Below are 16,283 nucleotides of genomic sequence, written 5' to 3' on the forward strand. Positions count from 1 at the left end.
ACACCCCCTGTAATCATTCTGCACACAGCCTTTCACATTTCTCATTCCCTTTAACATTTAACAATGCAGTTATGTTGAAAATTAGACTGTCATTCTAACTAGTTCTAGAGGAGTTTAAATCTTCTATGCATTTTACACAAGTTTTAGATCTTTTACTACAGAAAACTTTAACAAAATACCAACAAAATACTACATTTTATTCATTTTTGCTGTGCAGCAGGGCTGTTCTTAGTGTAAGCTATATGGCCTAACCAATTGCAGATCTGTAAATATTACACCTCTCCCTTCTTTCTTTATCTTTTTCAGGTTACCTTCTGCTAATGTCAACTTTACCAACCATTTCCCTTTGTTTATCCCTCAGATTTCCCTAGATCTCAGATCTAGCCAACATTGCATGTCTTTCAGACAGCTTAACCTTAGAAACTAATGCAATTGTATCCTGCAAAAATGTTTCTTTATTCATCCATAACCTCTGCAACTCCGCTATGACACGTACGTATTACTTCTGATATCTAATCATATCTTCAAACAAAAAAGAAAGACTGCACAGACAACCTACACAATCACTAATGGGTTCATCCTTATTTTATTGTTTAAAGGCACCAAACATTTTAGGTGCAGGTTTGGCATTGAGGTCAGCTAAACCTTCCAAAAGAACAAGTTACTTACCATCAGTAATGTTCTGTATTGTGGATACTCTAGTGCAGATTCCGCACATAAATACTCCCCTGGCGCCAGACTGGGCCTGGTGTTACAAACCCCTCATGCGCTTTCTGTGTAGTGGGTCTAGTGAGCAGTGCTCATGTCACTTTACCCCTGAGGCGCCTTATGGCACGCTTTGACAATTTGCCTTAGTTTCCCCTAGACCACTGATTCCATTACCCTTGATTCTGTGTAGTGTTATTTCCCAAAATCCACAATTGTCCCAATCCTGAACTCTGTGTAGTTTTACCCCCGTGGCACATCATGGCGTGCTATAATTCAATGCCCAAGTTTACCCTCTTCCCCGGATTCCATTAAGCCTGAGCTTGCAAGCATTCCCTGAACATATGAACCAATGGGTTGCCTTGCTCATGCTGTTGCTAGGGTCTTTAGTGTGTTATTCTCTTGTGCTCATTTAGACAAAATGTTAAGTCGTTCCATCTATTGGTTTGCACCTGCTTTTTCTGAAAGGTTAAGGAAGTGTACTAACACACGTTTCCTTCAGGAGTCTTGGAGAACCTTCCAGATTGCCATGTGCGCCATGTGCCACACGGGACCCCTTTTCTTGCATTGGACCCTGAACCCGTATATAAACCATGTCCTATCCCTAGTTCCTTGCTTGGCCTACACTCCCTGCGGAGAAAGCTTCCTCCCTACCCACTCACCTGAAGAATCGACTAGTCCTTGTCAGTGCTCGTCTCCGCTGCAGTTCAAGTTCCTCCGGTGATAACCTTAGCTCCAGGTCCCTTGATGCATCCTTAGTCTCCCCCTCCTGCTCAGCTATTCCAGTTCCACAGCGACTTCCTGAGTCAAAACCTCGAGTCTTTCTTCAGACTTAGAACAAGTTGAAGGACTAAGGTAAGGACTTGATCTCAGGTTAGAGCACACAATCCTTTTACAGTAGTAAGCAGGCCAGAGTATCGGGGTCCTCAAGACTATATAGTTGGCTTCAAGTTCCCACTAACTGACTTCCCTCCAGCTCACCTTGATTGTTCTTGCTCCGGATCATTCCTGCAACCCTGGCCACTGAACTGTGTTATTTCAAGCAGTAGAAACTTGTCTCTATGTTTCCCTGTTGAACAATAATGTCAAGAGAATTCTCTTTAGAGCTCTTGATTCTTGTGTGATCCTTGTATGAATATCAATGTGCCTAGTATACCTTGGGCGTGTCATACTCCAAAACTTGTGCCTAGTTGTGACCTTGGGAGTGTAATGCTCCAATCTGTGTTCTCAGTGTACCTTGGCAGAGTCATACTCCAATCCTTATACCTAGTTTTAACCTTGAGAGTGCCTGTAACTCCAATTCATGTTTGAGTATAACCTTGGGAGTGCCAGTAACTCCAATCCTTGTGTCGAGTCTTGCCTTGAGAGTGTCCGAGGCTGCAACTGGTGTTTGAAACTCATCTCCAAGGGCGTCAGATTTTCATATCCGTGAACCTGGTTATTCGGTCTACTTACCATGTTGTAAACGAATCATGTAAGTAAATGTTACTAAGATTTATACAATGACAATGTGATGGTAAATACGTCTTGCTATTTCAAGTATCTTGCGCTCTCGCAAACCCAAAGACTCCGGTCCAGTGCGTATCTATCTCACAGACACAGAAGGCCTTTTACGCAACAAAGCCTGTCACGCAAGTATAGCCCAGTTGCTGAGCAGATCCAGTACTGCAAGTCTCTCTTTTCTCGCTTAAGCTAGAAGGTAGCGCTTCATTTGGCATGTTCTGTCTTCAGGAGGGATAGGAGGCCCAGGATTGACTCCAGTGTCATCTTCGCAGTTGGGACCAGGTGAGTGCATGACAGAAGGCCAAGCCTTGCATGCTTCCACTGCTGGGACAAGATGGATGTTCCGATGTATGTTCAGGACGTGACCCAGACCCCGTCCAGAGACACTGAGTGGTGAATGGAAAATCAGTCACCCAAGGATGAACTGGTTCATTGTTGCCCTCGTCACCCATCACGGTTTTCTGTGAGGAGTGCTGGGGTGGCTTCTAAAGATGTTAGATTTACCTTAGACCCCACACCTTGGCGGTTTTGAGAATTTGGGCAGCGATTTCGCTAACGAGAGCGCTAACCCTATTCACGTCACAGTTACCCCTTTTGTCCCTGTGCCCTTGGCCCTGTCTGTAATGTTTTTTGGATATAGTTACCAGATTGAAGCACTCGGAAATCAGCACCCACTGCGGTTTCCTTGTAACCTAGGAGTCTGTCACTCAGAGGCTGCTAGAGTGTTTTCTATGGAATTCTCACTCCGGGGTGCAGCAGTAAAAATGGCTATTTTACTCCTACAAGAGAATAACCCAGATATGTATGCTGTTGAAAGGTTTAAAGAGGTGACATCTTTTGACTACATGAACCATTGCCCAGACAAGTAATATTGAGTTGGTAAATTTCTGTTGGGCAGTAAGACACACCTATCCTATGTGGCCGCATTTTGCAAACTAGCTGTGGCAATTCGGTGGCCAGAGTGAACAGAATCTATCCACTTTTATGGAGGGTTGAGAGGTGACTTAAAGATGTCTCTGGCGCACTTGGTAAACCTGCCCTTAGACTGCTCCTATTTCATTGACTTGGTTGAAAGACTTGACCTCAGAATGATGGAGTGAAGAAAGGAAATAAAGTGATGTCTATATTGCAGTGAGGTGGGGTATTTTACTTAAGTGTGTCCAGCCAGACTCCAATGAGTGGAGGAATGGGAGGACAGGATATCCCTATATGCGGACTATGTCCTACTATATATGGTATCCCCGAGGCATTTGCTAACCAGACTATTGAACATCTGTGAGACATACAGGAGGTACTCCAGGTATACAATCAATTGGAATAAGTCCATCCTGTATGTATTGAGTGGCCCACCGCCAGTCCTGCCTAGGGGCTGTGAGGTGAGCGTGGTAGAAAATGGTTTTAGATACCTTGGGATCCACATCACAGTAGACCCAGAAGATTTTATGAATGAAAATATCCAAGAGCCCTTGAAATGACTATGTTGGGATACCAAGTATTGGCAGTCCCTCCCAATGACTCTACTAGGTAGAGCTACACTTTTTAAAATGATGGCATTACCCAGATTTCTTTATGCCTTGCAAAATACTCCATTCCTGGTTCCACCATCGTACTTCAGGGCGATAGAAGCGGAAGTGCATAGCCTCCTATGGGACGGGAAGCCAGCCCGAATAGCCCTGAACAAGCTGGTCAGAAGATGGTATGATGGTGGTATAGCACACCTGAACATAGAGGTATATTATTGGGCCTCCCAGCTCATTGTGCTTAACCAGTGACTTCACTCTCCCCAGACTGAACCCGCATTCCACATGGACAGGCACATCCTTGGGGAGGGAGGGGTCATGAGGGCACTCTACAACAAGACTCGCAGTACAGACCTCATGGGACCCACTGCACACCCAGTCCAAATATGGTGCACAGTCCTTAGAAAACTGGGCTGGCATAACACAATGACACAATTTACCCCACTCTGGGAGACCGGAAAATTAGGTAGGTTGATCAGCTGTAAAGGGTTCAAGCAATGGGATTTAATAGGAATCTGAAGGGTGGGTGACCGCTGGATCGAGGGAAAAGTTATCACATTTGTGCAACTTCAGGAGAAGTACGACATGGCACCCACAAAATTGTTCCACTACCTTCAAATTAGGCGTGCACTCATGGCCACCATTCCACTAGACACTACCCTCCCAGAGGCTTCTCCACTGGAGGATAGGTTACTTACGGAACATATCGATAAAATAGCCATACCTCTAACCTATCGGAAATTAATTAACAACCAAGCAGACCCTACACAGAGTCTCCATCAAAAAAAGCAGGCCAATATTGAAGAACTAGACAACACTGACTGGCAGGAAGTGCTAGAGTCCCCGCGAGAGGTGGTAATATCCTCTAGACAGTGACTGGTGCAACTCAGGATGCTCCACAGGACATATTTATCAAGGGTAATATTAACCTGAAATGGGGAGGGCTAACACCCAGCTCTGCTTGCGACAATGTGGGGCCGTAGGTACATTCTTTCATACGATATGGGAGGGCCCAGATATTAAAACATACTGGGAAGCAATCATGGACACAATAACACGGGTCAGCGGGGCTCCGGTACCACCAGAACCCAAGCGATGTCTCCTGAACATATGGGAAGCCAAAGACCTTAATTGCAAGGCCCACTATTGAGTGACACTGGGCATGACTATAGCAAAGCGTAAAATTGCCAAACACTGGGCTGCGTAGAGTGCGCCAGCGTATGTAGAATGGTGCAATGACATGGATTGGGTTGTGGTGGCCAAAAAAGGAGTATATGTACATAGAGGGAGTTCCAAGAAGTGGGAGCGGGTGTGGGGATGGTGGAACAAATTTAGAGGGAATATTTGTACACTGCCACCAGGAGAACTCTTGCTGGATGACAGCTAAAGGTACACTGTACCAGGTATTGGAGGAATTAACAAAGGCAGTCTCTTTGAAGATGTACACAGGTGCCAGAGAAATCAGTTGTGGCGCAAAAGCTCAAGTTTTTTGTACAAATGTATCTAACTGTATGTGGGATGATGTTTTCATGTTGTACATTCAATAAAAAGTATTAAAAAAAAGTGTCCTGCCAGACCGCAGGTATTTTGCAAGATCAGCACCATGCTCATAGATTCTGGGTCCGCGGGAAATTTTCTATATTTAACCCTGGCCCGTGCGGTTTAAGTCCCACAAGTTAAAAAAAAAGCTGTAGCAGGTTAGAACTGTAGAAGGCTCTGAACTCTCCTCTGGGATGACTGTTTACGAATCTAGCCCACTACCTCTGGTTTGTGAGAAAGGGCATACTGAGAACTTGACTTTCTACCTTATTGATAGACCTACTTTTGGTGCTATCTTGGGGATCCCCCTGACTTCATCTACACAGTCCAACCACTGAATGGTCTCGCCATGCTTCACTGTTATGATAACATTCAGAGGGGTTTATCTCTATTGACGTGTGCAGTCCTTCCATCTAACTCGTTAACCCTGTCCCCAGTTGGTTACCCGGACCTTCAAGACACACACGACGAAGACAAGGTTACACCATTATCTTCTCATAAAGGCATGGATTGCCGCTTTGAGTTCATACATGTTTCATGCTGACTCTGTAGATTCCCCGGTACCCATCTTGTTTCCACAAGGTGTCACCCTGAATAGAAAACTGGCCCCAGTGCTTAGACATCCAGACCCCGCGCAGGCTATTCTAGTGGAGGCACGTGCCTTTCAGGCCTGCCTGGGGGGGGAGGGGGGGGGGGGGTGTTCATCGCAATTCTATTGTACAACAGGTCATGTGCACTCAAATTGCCGGCGGAGCATAGTTACACCGTCCAGGACACTCTGGAACCTACTTCTCAGGACATTGCACATACAGAATACATTGAAAATCTCTCTGACCAGAAATCCTTCTTGTGTAGCATTAGTCAGAGTGAGTATGGACCAAAGCGACACCTCTGTAACTGAATTCAATGATTACCTATGTAATCAGTTCCCTACTCAAGGTCCTACCTTTTCTATTACATGAAGATATTAAGACAAGAAGCCATAACTGGTTGCCCTGACACTCAATTAGTGGATTTTCTAAGGATTCAAGAGGCCTTAGTAAATGGTAAACTATGGTTTGAGAGGCTTGCATTGTTCACAGATGTACATTACTGCGTTCAGAATTGACCAACTTGTTTTTAAAACGAGACACACCATTCCAATTCACTAGTCCATTCACAATACTTATCCTTACCCTCTTATCAGCATGGACTTTATTGCTGACCTTCCCAATTCCAAAGGCTATACTACTGTTTTGGTAGTAACCGATCTCTTTTCCCATATGACACACCTTATGGCCCTTAAGGGGATACCCACTGCCATTCTGTTTGTTCACCAAATTGAGTGGATACACGGGCTCCCCTCGGTTATTTATTCTGATAGGGGCCCACAATTTGTATCCCGATTTTGGCACAGTCTTTGTACATCATTGGACATTGATACTCGACTCTCGTCTGTCTGTTCCCATCTAACGGATGGGCAGATGGAAAAGGAAAATTAGTTGTTAAAACAGGCATTGCAATGCTTTTTGAGCTTTACCCCCAAAGTTTGGGAATCTGTTACCTTTCGCTGAGTTTGCTTATGATAACACATCACATTCAGTCACTGGGGATTCTCACTTCTGTTGCTTAACTGGGATACATTAATGTGTGTTGCCTGAACACTTTGTAATGAGCTTCTAAAATGTACCTGCTATACAAGACTTTGTAAAACTTCTGAGAGATTCCCAGCAGCAGGGGTCATCACACTTGTATCTAGCTAACTGAAAGACATGCTGAAAGACGTCTACCATCACAGTTTGACTACAAGTTAGGAGATGGGGTAAGGATGTACACTGAAAACTTGCAATCACAAGAACCTCGTGAGCACCAACCCCATTATGTAGATCCCTTTTCCACTGGACGAGTCATTAACCCTGAAGCTGTTAGGCTACAATTGCCAAAAGACTTACCCGTTTATTCAGTGGTTCATGTGTCCTTGTAGAAGCCTTTTGTGCTCAAACAATTGAGTGGTGGCACGGTTGTATATATGAGCAGACCTTGTGTGTGCCCTTATCTCACATATACCACATATTTACCCAGTTCTACAAGGGAAATGAGCAGCCACCGCTCCCCTCTTATCAGGAGAAAATCTCGTGGCAACACAAGCAATTTCCCGAGCACCAATGTCCAGTCTTGTATATATCCACAGTATGCAGTTCTCTTTTTTCTTGCTTTATTTCATTCCAAACCCACCTAAACTATCGTAGAAGTAGCCAAGTACTAGCATGCTGTTGGAGCCAGGTGAGGAGGTTTAATCTCCCTGGTACTGTTGTAGAACTTATTCGGGTCTTCATTTATTTTAGACCTATGGAGATTACAGAATGATATATACTCCACCTGATTTGCTTAAAATTGATTGCTGAGAGGGATGTTATTGCATTTTAAGGATAGTGGATTCAGGTTCTGAGGAAGTCAGTGGTGAATTTTACTACATTGACGAAACATCTGTTGGCTAAATTGGCCACGATTGTCCTAATCCTCGACTCTATGTAGTATTACTTCTGTGGCACCTCATGGCGTGCTAGAATTCCATGCCCTAGTTTCCCCTGATTCCATTACACCCGAGCTTGCAAGCATTCCTCGCACATGTGAACCAATGGGTTGCCTTAACTCCAGCTTTTGCTGAGGTCTTGGAATGTTTTTCCATTGTGCACGTTTAGACAAAACGAAACATTTGTTTACTGTTAAGTTGTTCCATCCATTAGCTTGCACCTGCTCTTTCTGAAGGGTTAAGCTTTTGTACTACCACGCGTTTCCTTCAGGAGTATTGGAGAACCTTCCAGATTGTCAAGTGCCACACGTGATCCCATTGTATCCTGAGCCTGTATATGAACAACGCCCTATCCAGAGTTCCTTGCTTGACCTACACTCCCTGCGGAACAACCTTCCTCCCTACCTACTCACCTAAAGAATCGACTAGTCCTTGTCAGTGCTTTTCTCGGCTGCAGTTCAAGATCCTCAGGTGTTTACCTTGGCTCCAGGTCCCTCGGTGCATCATTCGTCTTGGCCTCCTGCTCAGCTACTCCAGTTCCTCTGCGACTTCCTGAGTCAAGACCTCGAGTCCTTCTTCAGACTTAGGACAAGTTGAAGTACTAGGGTAAGTACTTCATATCAAGTTAGTGCTCGCTATCCTTTTACTGTAGAAAGCTGGCCGGAATATTGGTCCATGTTTCAAGTGTGACCTTGGGAGTGCCAGTGACTCCAATCCATGTTCGAGTGTAACCTTGGGAGTGCCAGAAACTCCAATACTTCTGTTGAGTTTTATCTTGGGAGTGTCAGAGGCTCCAACCAGTGACTGAAGCTTATCTTTGAGAGCTTCAGAGTTTCCTTTCTGTGAACCTGGTTATTCTATCCACTTACCATGTGATAGAAGAAGCATGTAAGTGAATGTTTCCATGATTTATACAATGACAATGTATAAGGAGGCATGCTAATACTCCTATAGTAAATGCCTCTTCTTGTTATTTCCAGTGTATTGCATTCTTGCAAATCCAGAGACTCTGGTCCAGCCCATATTTAGCTCACAAACACAGAAGGAGTATTACGTTACAAATCCTGTTACTCAGTATTGCCCGGCTACTGAGCAGATCCAGTACCGCAAGTTTCCCTTTTCTTATTTTGTCCCAACCTCCCTTTGCCCTGGAGGACAGCTTATGCTAGAAGGTAATGCTTCCTTTGAGATGTCCTGTCTTCAGGAAGGATAGGAGATCCAGCATTGACTCCAGTTATGTCTCCGCCTCTGGGCCCAGGTGAGTGCCTGACACTTGGAAATCTTTATCCTTAGCATTGCTCATGCTAGCTGGTAGAAGATGCTGTGAAACTAATATAAGTGCCACCCTTACTCATTGACATCAGTTTGTCTTTTCCCTTTCTACGCACCCTCAGATGCAGGGCACAATCAATTGTAGGCTACAGTGTTCTGAATACTAAATTAAGACCTTTCAGATGTTCAAAAGGGACCCCTCCACAGAACGGGAGGTGGGAGAGCACAGAGGAATCTGCAGTTTGAGTATCTACCAGAAAAAGCGTTAGCAAAAGTAAGTAATTTGTTCTCCTGATGAATATATTTAACTGCAGATTTCTCACCTTAGAATACCAGAGTAGTTCCTCTCGAGATGGAGGGTCTGTGGAGGTGACTCAAACTAAAGTGGTTGCAGGACCTAGCAGGCAAAAATGTAATTGTTTCTCAACCTGGCTGACAAGGCAGTAGCGCTTAGTGAAAGAATACACAGACACCCACATCACAGCCTGCCAAATGTCAAGGACAGGCACTCCATGTGTCAGTACAGTGGTAGCAGCTTTAGCCCTGTTGCAAAAGGCCGTCAGACCTTCCGGAGGCTACTTCTTGACCAGAACATAGCTCTTGGTGCAGTGGACCAACCACCTCAACAGGGTCCACTTCTTCACAGCCTTTCCTTTCTTTGCTCCGAAGAACCTCACATAAAGGTAATTGTTTGCTATTTGGGTCTTGGTACGAACAATATAAAAACGTAAAGCCCTTTTGGGTTCCACCTCTTTCAAGGGGTGAGGGGAGAACACTGGTAGAGTGTTGGTTTGCCCAACATGGAGTCATGACCTTTGACAACAATGCTGCCACAGTACTCAGCATTAACTTTTCGGGGCTGTTGCACTGAAAGTGCCTGAATGAGACGAGCTGATATAATCCCAATGAGGAAGAAGGGCTTCAAAGTCAGGAGACGCTGTGAGCAGCCATGCACTGCGTACACATGAGAAACATGAAGACCAAGTTACGGTTCCACTGCAACATCACATACAGATTGGGAGCGAACAGGTTGATAAATAAATTAAAAATAAAAACTTTGATAAATCCTGTTGCAACAGGTGAATTAAGCAAGGATGTCTGGTCTAGCAAACGTAGAAAGACCGAAAGGGCCAACAAATATTCTTCAATATTGCCCACTGCAAAGCGTGCTGGGCCAAAGATAAAACAAAAGGGCATCAGACAGCTTTGCGTGCAATTAGTCAGTCTTGTGAGTGCAACACCAGAGCACAAATTTGCCCCAGTTCCCGGCATAACTACATTTTTTGAAAGATTGGCTGGAAGTAAGTATGACATCCACCCCTTCAGGTGGCAAATTAAATGCAATCAGTTGGCGCTGCTGAATCTCCACGTACAGAGGAATTGATTTGCTCAGATTCGTGTGGAGAACCCTGCCTTGTTGTTGAGATAGAAGATTTTCACAAAGTGGTTGCCTGATTGCAGAACAGATGCTCATGCCCAGAAGGCCCCGCTACCACACTCTCCTCGCCCAGTCAAGAGAAACCAGGATTATTTGTGCCTGGTCTTACCTGATGTTTTTCAGAACTCTGGGCAGGAGAGACAAGGGCAGCAAGGGGTCCACTGTTCCATTCCAACACCAGCAGGGACGCATCCATTCCTACCATCAGCTCTGGGTGGGGAAGGGAGAGGAGCCTGCCACTGTACCATTTTTTTTAAGCAGCTTCCACTGCATATCTCAAGCTATCTGCTACGAGACATGGATGGCATCAATCAGACTCCATTGATGCTGGACCCATTGGAATTTCGATTACATTGAAGAGACTGCATGTTCCACCCGGCATAGCTGACAAGGATGTTGCAGGAGTCTAAAAGGTTGATGGAGTCTAAAAGGTTGATAGGTCTTAAACTGCTCTCACCTTGAGCCAGGATTGAGAAACAAACACTGGGATCATAGCCCTAATGTCCTGGACTTGCTATGGCAGAAGGAAAGTCCTGAACTCCACTGTGCCCGGGATTGCTCCAATGAATGGGAGCCTCTCCAAAGGAGTTGTATTGAATTTCACCTTGTTGACTGTGAACTCCATCAATGTTAATAGTTTTGCCGTTGTCAGAATGAGTCTTGAACTCTTAATAGTACACCTAGAGAGCAACAACTGCACCTCCTGTAACACAATGGACAGGTACTCATCTGAAATGGATTCTGGTGTGGGAGGAATAGTGGGTGTGGCTGAAAGAACAGGCAGGACATAGCCATGTTGAAAGATCTGTAAGCCATATCTGTCGGATATGATGAATCATCAACCTAGGAGGATATGATGAATCCATGATACAGAGCTGTACATTGCTGGAGAATCCTGTGGGATGTATCCAATCATGTTGATGAAGTACACAACTAGTACCAATGGTGATCCCTTGGCAAACAATAGTATGCAGAGCTGCATGGATCACATATATGGCTGCATCCTGTCCATCATAAATCATCTTGGCCAAAGAGGGCCAAAGGGAACTCCTGGCAATATGTTGCTGGCCATGTCCCACAGCGCATGTGTGTAGCAACCCAGCAAACAAAGAGAATCTAAGGTTCGCAATGCTAGACTGGCAAGGAAAACATGCACTTGCCAAAAGCCTCAATCCGCCTGGACGCTCTATGTAGAAGAAGTCATTGAAAATGATTTAAGATTTATCTTACACATTGAGGCCAGTACAATAAGGCTTTCTGGGGTTAGGTGCTTGGTGAGAAAACTTGGATGACCAGGCGCAGGTCTGCGACTTTTGTCCACCTGCCTATTCAAATGTGGGCAAGAACAGAGTTTCGACCAAGTGGCCTTCAAAGTATCAGTGAGGGCATTGGTAAAAGGATTCAGTGGTTCAGAAGAGGCTGGCTCCAGCTGTAAAACTCTGTGAGAACATATGCATTGGTCTCAACTGATGCTAGCTGCAATTCTAGTGCCTCAGCTGTCCTCCGGATCACCACAACAAATGAGGCACTCTTTTGTAGGTGACCCAAGTGGCGAGTGAAGCTCTGTCTCAGGTGAGGTGTCAAGCCCACCAGCATTCTGTAAACCAATTTAATTTATAAGGCACCCTCAGTATAATGAGGTGGGGGGGGGGGCAAGCCAACTCTATAACCCTCATCAACATCATTCTGTGGTTACCCCAGCTCTGGTATAGGATCAGAGTCAGTACCAAACGTCTTTCTGCTGGTATGTGTGATGTGGCAGAGGCACTGGGTTAGATTAAGGTTCCATGATGACCAGTTGCCATTTAGAATGTCATAGAATTGACATCAGTCTGGCTGGAGCCGAGATCGTTTTGGAGTCCAACATTGGCATCAGCATCGGATCCTCATCTGGTACCATTGGTACCAGTGATTGTGCAGCAAGTACCAGTGTTGATCTGGGAGAAAAAGTAGAGGTCTGTACCAGCATCCGTAGGATCCGATAACATGTCCCAAGTGGACAGACATTGCTAACGATGGACCAGCTAGCTATAACGTGACGGAATCCCTATGCAGATAGGTAGGGCCTGCAGGTGTACCAAATGGAACTGGAAGCACATCGAACATTTGCTGTATGCCCTCTTTGAAGTTCTCCATCTGCTGCGGGTGGACACTTGCCTTAGAAATTCGGCGTGCGTCTGAACCAGCGGAGGAATCTTTTCCATGGCCGGAGAGCTCAGAGGGGTGCGAATGACATTGCAATGTCCCTGTTCTTTAAGGTCTTAGAGATGCAAAGAATTTGAGTCGTACGTCGCTTTCAAATGCTTGTGATTGGACTTACCGGAAGACTAAGAGTGTGAAGTTGAGCAGTTGTGTGAAAGCATTCAGGACTGAGACCCAGACTTTGACTTGGATCGGGACTTATGCTCGGGTCATGACTACTTCTTGTGTTCAGCAGCATACAGCTTTGCCTCCCGGTCTATGATCGATTTTAGGTGCATAAGGGAGCACTTATCGTGCGTCATCGGGCAGTCGTGGCCCAAGGAAAGATACAAAGACACACCTAATACAGGGCCATCACCTATATCTCCTTTCTACAGTCGCGAAATGGCTTGAAACCTATTGATTTGGGTAGGAACATCGGTAGGGACATCGTTCACAGGCACACAGGTAAAATAGATTTAGAAATCGTCATAAAAAAGTGAAAACGTTGGGAGTGGAGCTCCGAATCCATGCTGGAATCTGCAGAAACAAAGGTATTGACCTGAGCATACAGGGGTGGCGTGGTTATGTGCAGTTCTGCTCAGTCACTTCCGGTCCTGTGTAAAGTCCGTAAGGCGTGCTAGAGCATTGCTTTGGAGAAAGTTTCCAGAATGTAGTGTTGCACCTGGGGAGTATTATAAGGTGAGGAATCTGCAGTTAGAAACACATTGCTTTCCATTGCACACCATTAGGAATTTGCTTGTTTAACTTTGAACGTTCTGATCACAACAAATGCAGTAAAATACATTTTTCTACAGCATTCTAATATTTACATTCTAAAGCATGTTTGTACGTAAGCATGAAGAGAAAGGCCTGACAGTGGAACCTTCTACTTAAAGCACCTAACCTATTTTGGCACTCCTCTCGTAATAACCCATCAATTCCCAATGGGCTTTGTGTGCACACTGAATAGTACCCACCATCACAGTACTTGTTCCCGAAGGAACTTAGACAATTGAAAACAAAGCACAGGTGCACCACTTATGAACCACTTGTGTCAAAAAGTAACGGATAAACTTTATACATCCAAATTCAACAAGGAAAGCTCTTAAGTTAGTTCTTATTTTTCTTTATCTCTGTTATTATTTCATTTTCGTTTCGCGTTGATGACACACGGTGTTTAGCACGCAGAACAGCCGACGCGTTTCGTCCCCTTGCGGGATTTCTTCAGGGCAATTAGAATAAATGGAATCAAGCGATCTCCAAGGCGTATTATTATAAATCGAGAGCTTGCCGGTTTATTTGTTGACTCGCAATACTAAATACGCGCCAGCGACCACAGCCTTATCGGGGTTGTCATTCTTCCTGCCTTATTGGGGTGTTTTGCTTATCATAATTGCAATTGGACGCCTACTTGATTTAGAATCATTAGAGACAAGATGACTCATACCGGTCTCTGATCGCATTGGATGGGGAAGCATTTCCCCTTGGAGATCTCTCGATTTATAATAATACGCCTTGGAGATCGCTTGATTCCATTTATTCTAATTGCCCTGAAGAAGTCCCGCAAGGGGACGAAACGCGTCGGCTGTTCTGCGTGCTAAACACCGTGTGTCAACAACGCGAAACGAAAATGAAATAATAAAAGAGATAAAGAAAAATAAGAACATGTTTGTACGTAAACACAAGTGTTTTCCCTTGCGGTAATTGCCTGTGTATAATTTGCTGATATGCAAATTCCGCACACCATTCTTTTTGCTAACAGCTGAGCTTTACAGCAGGTAAAATCTGGTGACGATCTTGTCGGTAAATATCATAATACAGTTCCGACTCATACAACTGTGATGAAAAAATACATTTTTGTATCGCTACACCTCAAATCTGTTTTTGTGCTGCTTACGCATTAGAACGTTTACAAATTATATTTCTGCACATTTTAATATAAGATGTGTATTAACCAATCTAGATAACTGCTAGATATACTAAAAGTTAAAACAACTTCGAATTCACTGTCGAAATTCGGGAAAGTGTGAATTCTATACCCAGGAAAATAAATTATAAAATAGGTTTACCTTTGATTCTGGGCGTCGCAAAATAAATTCAATTTTTCAGACTGCTGCTTCCAGAACTCCTAAAACAATTTAAAAAGAAATTATATGAAAATCAGAACAGCAACATACCATATTTTGAATTTGTTTTACATTAAAAACAGGTACGTTTTTCACTCTTTTTTTTAACGAACGCCTATCACACATGAATGGAAAATGCTATTTCAAACAAAGCCTGCACATTTTTAATATTTGGCCATGCCAGCTGGTTTTTGCAATGCGGTAGGGGTATGATTTTTTTGTCATTACCTTTCACAACATTTCTGGAGCTGTTTTGATCTATTTATATGACATCTTCATTCAAAGTTCCCCCAAGAGCGGGTTACTCGACCCGCTTATGTCTGCAGCGATCACATGCTATCCTCCAGTGGGGAGGACTCAGGGAGCTTCTCATCCTCTAGGTAGTACTGTTTGGAGAGAGTACTGAAACTGGAAGTAGAAGCACATTTCAGAGGGACCCAGGGCCGGACTGGGATCCAAAACCGGCCCTGGCAAAGTGCTCGCCACCCCCCCAAGCTCTTTGCCAGGGCCGGTTTTCAGCCGATTTTGTTAAAGGGCCGATTTTGCAAAAACGGCCCTGTAACAAAATCAGCCCCCAGGGGCCCAAACCCGGCCCCCACCCGTACGGCCCACTGGGGGATTGCCCGGTAGCCGCTACGGCCAGTCAGGCCCTGGAGGGAGCTAGTTGGAAGTCCTGCTGCTAATCAGCAAAGGGAATGACTGCTCCCTGAGACCAGACAAACAAGTTACTTACCTTCGGTAACGATATATCTGTAAGAGACATAGATTACTTATAGATTACTTACCTTAGAATTACCTCCAGGTGTCAGACTGGATCTGGAAAGTTTTTCGTCAGCAGTACCCCTGCGAGTCGAAAGGTGGTGTCGGTCAGCTCCACGTTCGTTGTTGGCGTCGTGGTCGCCGCGATGACATTGTGGTAGGTACTTAGACGCCAGACTCGCGTGCTGACGTCAGTTCTGTACACGACTTTCCATGCCAGGAGTGCAGAGCCATGCAAGACACTGACCACTGGTGCACCAAACCAGGGCCCTGAAAGGAAGTCCTTAACCCTAGAAATCAATTCGCAGAACGGGGAGGATGGGTGGGGTGATAAGGAATCTATAACTAATCTATGTCTCTTACAGATATATCACTACCAAAGGTAAGTAACTTGTTCATCTGAAAGAGACAATTAGTTATAGATTCCTTACCTTAGAATAGATACCCCAGCAATATCAACCCCAGACGTGGGTCTGCAAACTGAGTTCACACCAGAAAGTCCTTGAGAACAGAATGACCAAAGAAGCCCTCTCTCAGGACTTGGCTGTCCAGGCAATAGTGTTTTGTGAATGTGTGCAGCTATGCCCACGTAGCTGCCTGACAGATGTCATTAAGGGGAGCTCCACGCCCCAAAGCAGTAGTAGCTGCCGTCGCCCTAGTGGAATGGGCGCGTAAACCCACTGGAGGCTTCTTCTTTGCCAAGGAATAACAAGCTTTGATGCACA

The 16,283-nt window shown here is 44.8% G+C and overlaps 1 protein-coding gene across 6 annotated transcripts in view; it reads right to left on the reverse strand.

Moving 5' to 3' along the window:
* Positions 1–16,283, reverse strand: part of SYCP2L (synaptonemal complex protein 2 like) — a 1,177,754-nt gene that overhangs the window by 52,247 nt on the left and 1,109,224 nt on the right. For all 6 annotated transcript variants that reach the window (XM_085606974.1, XM_085606977.1, XM_085606975.1 and 3 more), the window contains exon 36: positions 14,743–14,801. In XM_085606974.1, the coding sequence (XP_085463100.1) occupies positions 14,743–14,801 (59 nt within the window). The remainder of the gene's footprint in view (positions 1–14,742; positions 14,802–16,283) is intronic.

Source organism: Triturus cristatus, chromosome 5_2, assembly GCF_964204655.1.
Source record: "Triturus cristatus chromosome 5_2, aTriCri1.1, whole genome shotgun sequence".
Taxonomy (NCBI): domain Eukaryota; kingdom Metazoa; phylum Chordata; class Amphibia; order Caudata; family Salamandridae; genus Triturus; species Triturus cristatus.